We start from the raw sequence: 8,864 nt of genomic DNA on the forward strand, positions 1-8,864 counted from the left end.
GGTAGCGGAGAGGTGAGGGCAGCCGACTGGGGGTGGGGCCCAGAGGGGGCAGGGCCTGGCGTCAGCTTCCTCCCCCACCTAAGGTCACCGCAGTAAACAAAGGCCATGCTCTGCTCCGCCAAGGGTCTGGCGCAGGCCCTGACCCCTTCGGGCTGTCCTGGTGGGCTGTTTTGAGTTGGGGGGTGTGTGTGAAAACAACCCTAATGTAGTAATGTAGTGTGCAGACAGGCAGTGTCCCAGTCAGAAACAGGGAGGTGACAGGCTGAATTCTGAGAGTTCCTGTGTTGCCTGCCCCTGCCCTTTTCTACTGTGGCAGCTCCAGCTAGCTGACCGACCGTGCTGTCTTGGCTGCCACCGGAGTCCAGTACTGAAAGACTGAAAGGGTTCCCTTTGAGGGAGGTCAGTGCCTGGCCCTTCAGCCTGAGGGTTGTATATACTGAGCTAGCATTTATGTTGAATACTGGGCACCTCGAAATAAACAGGTCACTGTTGGAGGAAGTGCTGTGAAAGTTCTCGTGACTTTTGACCATCAGAATTCTCAGGGTAGACTTGAAAAGACACTTAGGATTAGACTGTCCTGCGTTAACCATATATGTCAAACTTAACAGTGAAAAGGCGTGCAGTAAGCTCTTACATGCAGTAAGAGCTTAAACTTGCTAGTTGGGAAATTTAAAATAAACTTTTTTTCCTGCATTTCTTAGTGGACTTGTGAATAAATTATTCCAAAACTCTTAAACCTGAGAACTTCCAGCTTGCCCATGGTGGTGTTGCTGTTTGGAGGTAACATGCTAGGTGCCCAGCTTCTATGTTTGTTTGGCTGGTACACCCGTTATGAAGGGTCAGAAGTCGGCAGTGCCCTAGGCCTTGCCTTTCAGGCTATCCCATGTTCCAGAACTTCCCACTCCCACCTTTCCTAGGACCTTGAGGGGTGGAGTATGGGGTGAACTGGCCCATTTGGGTAGCTTGTAATTATTCATAGTGCATGGTTAACCTACAGGATAACCCCAGCACTGGCACATTGATGCCTTTGAACCTGTACTTGCCGTAGTGGACTGCTGAGTAAAATGTGCTTTAAAGACATTTGGGTTTTGCTATTTAAACATTTATAAACAAATAGCCAGATGCCTTCTCGGCAGGGTTTGGGAGTCAAAAGTGCTGGGTAAATGGAAGCTGTTCAGTATATTTATAGAACAATAGATTTTGGCAGAAGTTTAACCTCAGGATATAGGAGCTATACTGAAAAGCCAATCCATTAGCCACCCTTTACAAAGCATCCCAAAGCAGGTATTTGAAATTTTTTGTTCTCTCAGATCTTTGTGTGTGTGTTTGGGCATGTGAGGTGTATGAACACCTGTGTGTGAACAGGTACTCATGTGCAGAGGCCAGAGGAGCATAGCAGGCATGCTGCTCAGTCACTGTCTGCCTTACACAAAGGCCGGGGTCCTCTTGTTTCTGCCTCCCCACAGCACTGGGGTTACAGGAGAGTGTGACCATGCCCAGCTTTTATGTGGTGTTGCGGATTTGAACCCAGGTCTCGTGCTTGTGCAGTAAGTGTTCTTGCCTACTGAGCCATCTCCCCAGCCCCTGTTCTCTGAGATCCTAACAATTTTGTGCTTTTTAAAAAACTGTGTATGAGTACATTCCCTCTGTGTGTGTGTGTGTGTGTGTGTGTGTGTCTGTATAAGTGCACCTGTATCATGCAACACCTGCAGAGACCAGAAGAGGGCGTCAGATTCCCTGAAACTGGAGATACAAATGATGGTTAGCCTTCGTGTGGGTGCCGGGAGCTGAACCCAGGTCTTCTGCAAGAGCAGCCAGTGCTTTTAACTGCTGAGCCATCTCACTAGCCCTCAGGTTTTTTCTAGGGTTTTTTTTTTTTTTTTTTTTGAGGATTGGTTCCAATAATCAAATTGTGATATGGTTGTCACATGTTATTCAGAGATGTAAACTCTTTGGGAGAGTACAGGCGCTGTTGAGGAGAAGCTATTTACATAGTCACATCCCTTGGGCCCCACCTAGTTCCCAGTGCCTCAAAAAAACATCACTTCCAGACCACTGGGCCATCAGGGGAAGGACAGAGGGCTGAGAGACTGCCTTAAACCAGCCTGTACAACATCCTGCCTGGAGTCTTCTGCAGGTATGTGGGTGGTGGTGCTCTATATCTGGCTGCCTTAAAGGACTGAACAGAGAGAGTCCTTTCCAGGGAGTTCCATTCTGACTCTTCTGTGTCTATTCTAAGACCCAATTGCTGAGCCCTAGGGCCCTAAGGCTGGCGCCCCTGGCTGACCTGTCCTTCAAGATATGCTTCTTGCATCGGATGAAGCACTGTCTTTCTCTGTTTGCATTAGCTCTCAGCCTGCATTGCTGTCCTTCCACGCTGAAACATGAAATGAGTGTTTTAGAATGAGGTAGGTTGGAGAGACCGATCCAGAGGAAGACTGAAGACCATGGGATGGAGTGACTCATTCAGCACTACAGGTTTCTGCTATTTGTTTGGGAAGCCAGTGGAGCATGAGTGGAGTTGGATTCCCATCTTGGTGTCTGTGTGCAAATGTAGTTGGAACCATTCCTACCTGTCCCCACTTTGGTATTTCCTCATGAACACTCCATTCCTCCAATTGGGCTTGCCCTAGTTTGAGCCTGGCACTTGAGGTTTTAAATTTTTACCTGAGATTTTCTGGGCTTTCAAATATGTGAAACTGTTGGTGTTTCATGTTGGTGTTTCTGTGCTCGTGCCTTCCCTTGTAGCCTGTACCTGCACGCGGGAGAAGGCCTCAGGGATGGTGCCCTGCCGGATCATCATTCACATCTTCCCCAGAGTTGCCCCTTCAGAGGGGAGCAGCATCATGGGGCTAATTCGTGGTAACCTGGGTTTTAGGCAGTCCAACCTCAGTCTTCAGTCTAAGCCAGCCAGATGTACAGGACAGCACTGCACAAATACCTGGGAGGGACCCCGATCAGGTATCATGTGTGCTGGTTTAAGACAGCTCTTGGCCTGTCTCCTTCCCATCATAGTTTGCTCTGGAGCTGATGTTTTTTGAGGCATTGAAACAGGCAAAGGACAGAAATCCTTTGACTTTTGCTGGCATTGTGCCACTTAATATTTTGAAACAGAACCCATACTCTTGATGTCCACCCTGTGTTTCCAACCCAGCGGGACAAGGGTATCCGAGGGAGAGCTTTGTACGGCAGGCCAAGCTGAAGTTCATGTTGTCCAGTACTATGCAGTAGGTAGAAGATTGTTCTCTTGGGCAGTGTGGGCCCCACCTACAAAGTGCCAGGTGCAGAAGAGGCAGGGTAAGGTGTGTCGTTTTGAGATCTTTTTTTTTTTAATATTTTATTTTTATTTTATGTGTATGCGTGTATTGCCTGCATGTGGGTAAGTGTACCCGTGTCGTACAATGCCCACGGAGGACAGAAGAGGCCGTCGGATCCCCCTGGAACTGGAGTTATGGACAATTGTTAGCTGCCATGTGGGTGCTGAGATTCGAACCCAGGTCTCCTGCAAGAACAGCTAGTGTTCTTAACCCCTGAGCCATCTCTCCAGTCCCTGGCATCTACTTTTTCATCCTTTTCTTGTAGAAGCAAACAGTAAGGTCTCATGACACGGTTGATAGAATGGAGGTTTTTTGCCCACTGTGTGTATTTGCCCTTCACCCATCACTCCTGTTTCTCAGAGCCTCCACTGCCCACCTCTTGATGAACAGTGCAGTCATACCATGATGTGCTTAAGCATCCTTTGGGAGCTAAACTTTAGCAATCTTTTCATCTTTGATTTTTCACTGACAACCTTGAAGGGCTCTGGTGCACTGGTGGGCTGAGAGAGCAGCGACTTCTTTCACTGTAATCAACAGAAATGATGTCTTTAAAAAATGTAGTTGGGGGCTGGAGAGATGGCTCAGTGTTTAAGAGCACTGTCTGCTCTTGCAGAGGACCCGGGTTCAATTCCCAGCATCCACATGGTGGCTATGAACCGTCCTTAACTCCAGTTCCGGGGGAATCCACAGCCCTCTTCTGACCTCCGCAGCATTGTACAACATGGTGCACTCATACACATAAATAAGTTTAAAAAAAAAATGTAGCTGGGCTCTCAGCTCTCACTTGAACCCAGAGCCCACCAATTTGGCTAGTCTAGTTAGCCAGGTTGCTCCAGAAATCTTGTCTCTACTTTCTGAAAGCTGGAATTACAGGTAGGCTGCCATACCTGCCCAGCATTTACATAGGTGCCGACCCAAACCCTGGTCCTCAGGCCTGCCCAGCCAGTGTTTTATCACTGAGCCAGACCTCAAAAGAACTGAATGTACTTGTGTTGGAGGAAACGCTATCCAAAAAGGAACTTGGTTTCCAGAAAGAGAGTTCACACAGATCTGCCAGCTGATCTGCCTCCCTTACAGGACAGACTGGAACGTGGTGGGTCCACAGCTTGACCAGGACTGCTGAATTATGCCTACCTCCTGCCCTAGGCTGAAAGTTTCAGGAGGTTCCATCCTGGGGCCGGCATACATACCAGGATAGCTGTGAATACGGCCCAGCACATCTATAGTTGAACGCTCTGACTCTAAAACTTCTATCGGTCCCCCACTGATGGCCTGGGCAGGTGGGGCTGAGCTCAGTCCCTCTTTGTTGCTCTCCCCAATGTGACCACGTTGAATTAATCTTGTGGGTTTTAGTTTTGTTTTGTTTTTTAACTAGTATTTGTCTCTGTTATATTGGAAATGGGTAGTGGAGCCTAGATTGTTGGGGCTGCCAGGACTCAGGCTTAGTCTCTAAGTGCTTTGGTGGCATCATTGGCGCTTTCAGAGCCACCATCTTACAGTGCTTAAGGCCGTGGCTTTCTTCAGCCTTGGAATTGTGTTCCAGAGTTTCCGAAAAGTAGCAGTGCTGTTCCATGCCACCCCGCCACCACTGCCTGTGAGAAGACCTTTGCCTTGCTGTTTCGAGGTGGTTCCCCATTTCCTTGTTGACAAGATAGTTCTTAATGGGAATTACCAGCATCCAGGCTGGTCATTCAGTGTTCCCTTCCTGTCTCTAAACAGGATCATGCTCTGAGTGAGGGTCATATAGTTCACCAACCACTTGGGCCTACCAAAGATCTAATTTTGTTTTACTTGAACTAACACACAGTCCAGCCTCTGTGCCTAGCAAGGGAGCCCTGTCTTCCAGCATTTTTTCCAGGGGCAGCCATTTTGCTTGTTCTGAATCTGGACCCTTGAGTATGGTGGCATCCTGTAGACACTGGTATTCCTCTGGTAACATTTCTCAGACTTACCTATGCTAGAGGACCAGGATTAGTAAATTTTGTAAATTTTTACTTGTTGTAGCAGTACTAAGTTGCTCTCAATTTCTAGGTCCTTCCCCGTCCTGTATTTGTCTTCCTACGGACAGTGTAAGGCCTGGACTAGACTAGACTAGTTCTGCTTAGTGCAGCTCAGGATTGTTCTCGGGAGGGAAAGTGGGACAGAACTAGAGGGCAGGACTGCAGACCAGTGGCTGGGCATCAGCACTCATGGGATGGGCTGAACTTGAAGACCTTCTCCTTGGTCTTTCAGTAGGTGAGGAAGTCCCTCGAGGAGGTCCTGTGCTAGCCTCACATTTGCAGCACCTGTGTCCAGCTGCTCCTCTGCAGCTGTTTTTACAAGTTCTGCAGGCTCCCTGACATGGTACATGGCATTGCCTCCATGAAAAGATGTACTTTACACTGTGTTTTAGTATTGTCAGAGGCATTTGTCCCCGAGGCTGAGAGAATTGCAGGGGTGACTGTCAGGCCTGAGCACAGTCGCCACAGAAGAGTTCTGAAGCTAAAGGTGTCTTCGGCCTGTGAGGATCCTGGTCCAGTGGGCTAATTGAAATTACCCCAGGCTGCTGTATCGCTGTATAAGGGTGGTGGTACCATCCCCAGAAACTGTACTGCTCTGGGGTACAAGGAATCACTGATGTAACTAGCGAGGTGAGTCACCATCCCGCCCAGCTGGCCGGTTCAACTCAGAGTCCAGGTCCTTAAAGGAACCCAGGACATTTTTTCATCCTCAAGTACGTTCTAGGTGCAGTTACTGCTTGTGTAATTGGATGGATTGTCTTGACTGTAGGCTGGAAGAATAAGATGTATTACATGACTTGTTACCAGTACCCCAACAGAATTTTTGTTGAATGGTAAGTAAAGTTCTTAGATTTAGACTTGGGCCCAGATGTTCTGGGAACAGCCATCTGAGTGACCAAAATGACTTGACACTATGTTTCTTAGGTGGTCACTAGACAGTGGATGTCAGTGTCCAGGTTGTCCTAATGCTTATGGGCCTTGCTGCTCCTTTTACCTGAGATTCAAGTGACTTACTAACCCCTGTTTCCTGAACTCTGTGAATCTTACGGTAGACCCCTCCCATCTCAGTTGACAAGAGAAGTTAAGTCACCAAGAGCTAGCTAGGTTGCTCAGTCCATAACTCTGGTCTGCCCAGCACAGCCCCTGGTTGTGTGTGGTTGTAGCAGGCTGTGGGCGGCCATGTTACTCTTTTTCAAGTAGCCACACTCCTGGGAAGTATGCAAGTATTTTCTGCTTAGAAGAGCCTGTAGGGAAGGAGGGCCAGGTGTGCTTCAGGAGGCTGTTCCGTCCAGAGTTCCTGGATACCATGGAGAGGCAGAGCGAAGCCCCTAGCAGCTTGGCCAGGAGCTGTGAGAGCTTGGAGGAAGGTGGTTAGGGTAAAGCACAGAGGGACACTTCTACATAAAACTCTAATTTTTGCCCCCCAACTCCTAGGCACTAGTCATGATGTTCATCACAAATAGAAGGTGCGTGTCATATTTGTATTGCAAAGCTGGAACTGGCTGAGGCTCGGAGAGTTCGTTCTTTTGGTCTCATGTTCCCAAGAAGGGAGAGGGTTATCCCTTTGTTTGGTTGAGGATCTTTGCTGCCTGTGGAAATTTGGCGATGGCTCATGGAGCCTACTTGAGAACTGGAGAGAGACTGTTGAGAGGTGTGCGCTGGATGTCAGGCCTGTCTGGCCCGAGGTCTTGGTTTGACCCTCCTCTTCAGGGATGCTCAAGCACAGTCCGAAAGGCCTGTCAAGGCAGCACAGAGACATCCTGGCACTCTGCTTTGGTTTGCCCTGGGTGCGGGAGTGCATTGAGAAGGTCTGGTATCTGACTAGTAGGTATAGGCAGAAGTGAAGATGGACTCCCCAAATCAGTTCCCTACACATTTAAGGAGGGACAGCTTTCCACATTTGTCAGCCAGCAACACATCGCATAGTCTAAAGCATCTAGCACTTGATCCATCTCAAGAAACTTAGTGCTCTAAGGACCAGAGTGTTGTTCTAACATGTGCAAAGCCCTGCTTCATCCTCAGCACTGTTCCTGCCTTAGAAAGATAGAAGGGGTATCAAGTAGTGCTTGTCCTTTCTACAGTAAGCAGTAGGTTATGTAGTAGGCACCAGCACTCAGTATGTGGTTTTTCTTTCTCTGCCAAGGTACGGACATTGCTGCAGGAGAAGAAGTTGCCATCAAGCTTGAATGTGTCAAAACCAAACACCCTCAGCTCCACATCGAGAGCAAAATCTACAAAATGATGCAGGGAGGAGGTACGTTTGGGGTGTGTGTGTGTTTGTGTGTGTGTGTGTGTGTGTGTGTGTGTGTGTGTGTGTGTGTCTTTGGTTTGGTTTTGATTTAGATGGGGTCTCACTGTGTAGCCCTTGCTGATCTGAAACTTGGTATGTCGACCAGACCAGGCTGGCCTCAGACTCACAGAGATCTGCCCGCTTCTGTGCTGCCATGCCCAGCAAGAGATATGCTCTTTACATGTTAAAAGAAAGTTGAGGGATTGTGTGATAAGGGAGATGTGCCACAAATCAGAGTCTCTCAGTCACTGGGGGGTAATGTCTGCCCACAGCCTCACTAACAGGTGTAGAAGGCCTCACCCAAGAAAAAGAAACTGTCATGTATTTTGCTTAAATATTACCTTTCTTAGCTTCCCATTAGTTAGAATGTTTTTGAAATCTAGGATTTGTCTTAGTTTCAGAATAATCATGACCTCTAGTGAGAAATGCTCCCAGTCTTGGCTGCACACCACACCATGGTGCTTCCTGCCATGTAGCGTCTGCTGGGCTCCATGCTTCCCTTGTAACTCGGAAAAGTCCATCAAACCTCTGAAGCTCTGTCTTTTGCATAAGAACTTTGATCTTGAATACCTCTGTGACCACCCAGCTGAGTCACTGTTCTTGGTTCTGGGAAACCTCACCCCAAGGCCTTCCTTGGAGCACCTAAAGCCCATGGTGGGCCAGGGTCTGTATTCTAAATAGTTTGGCTCATGGGGCAGGGGCTCTTAATGGGACTTTGAGGACCATGGTACACAACAACATTGTGAAGGAAAAGTCTGACAAGTAGAGTTCTTCTGAAGGCCCAGTCCCTGCTCCTATATGGGAGCCTGCTTGTAAGCAGCCTTCGGACCTGAAAAATAGCTGTACCTTGGGCTCTGTGCAGTCCCTTTTTACCAGAAGACCCCATAGTGCTGTGATAGTTGGGGTGGGGAGGAAAGCCTCTCGCACTGTGAGAGCCTTTATTGGCCTTTTTGTCAGCAGAAGAAGTGAAGCTATTGATTTGCCTTTCTGACAACCTTCCCTGTGCAAACACAGCTTAATATGTGCCTCTGCTAGAAAGCAGCGTATCTGTGACAAAATATCTCAGGCAGTAGCTTCATCTCAGAGCTGTACAAATTAATGAAAAAATTTTTGAGAACCGGGCGTGGTGGCTCATGCCTTTAATTCCAATACTCAGGAGGCAGAGGCAGGCAGATCTCTGTGAGTTCAAGGCCAGCCTGGTCTACATAGTGAGTTCCAGGACAGCTGGGGCTACAGGGAGACCTTGTCTCAAAAAGA

At 48.3% G+C, this 8,864-nt stretch overlaps 1 protein-coding gene across 2 annotated transcripts in view; it reads left to right on the forward strand.

The window, feature by feature from the left end:
- Positions 1–8,864, forward strand: part of Csnk1d (casein kinase 1 delta) — a 28,419-nt gene that overhangs the window by 658 nt on the left and 18,897 nt on the right. For both annotated transcript variants that reach the window (XM_008828121.3, XM_008828130.3), the window contains exon 2: positions 7,461–7,571. In XM_008828121.3, coding sequence (XP_008826343.1) covers positions 7,461–7,571 — 111 coding nt within the window. The remainder of the gene's footprint in view (positions 1–7,460; positions 7,572–8,864) is intronic.

This window comes from Nannospalax galili, unplaced genomic scaffold (assembly GCF_000622305.1).
Source record: "Nannospalax galili isolate Female #2095 unplaced genomic scaffold, S.galili_v1.0 scaffold1250, whole genome shotgun sequence".
NCBI lineage: Eukaryota > Metazoa > Chordata > Mammalia > Rodentia > Spalacidae > Nannospalax > Nannospalax galili.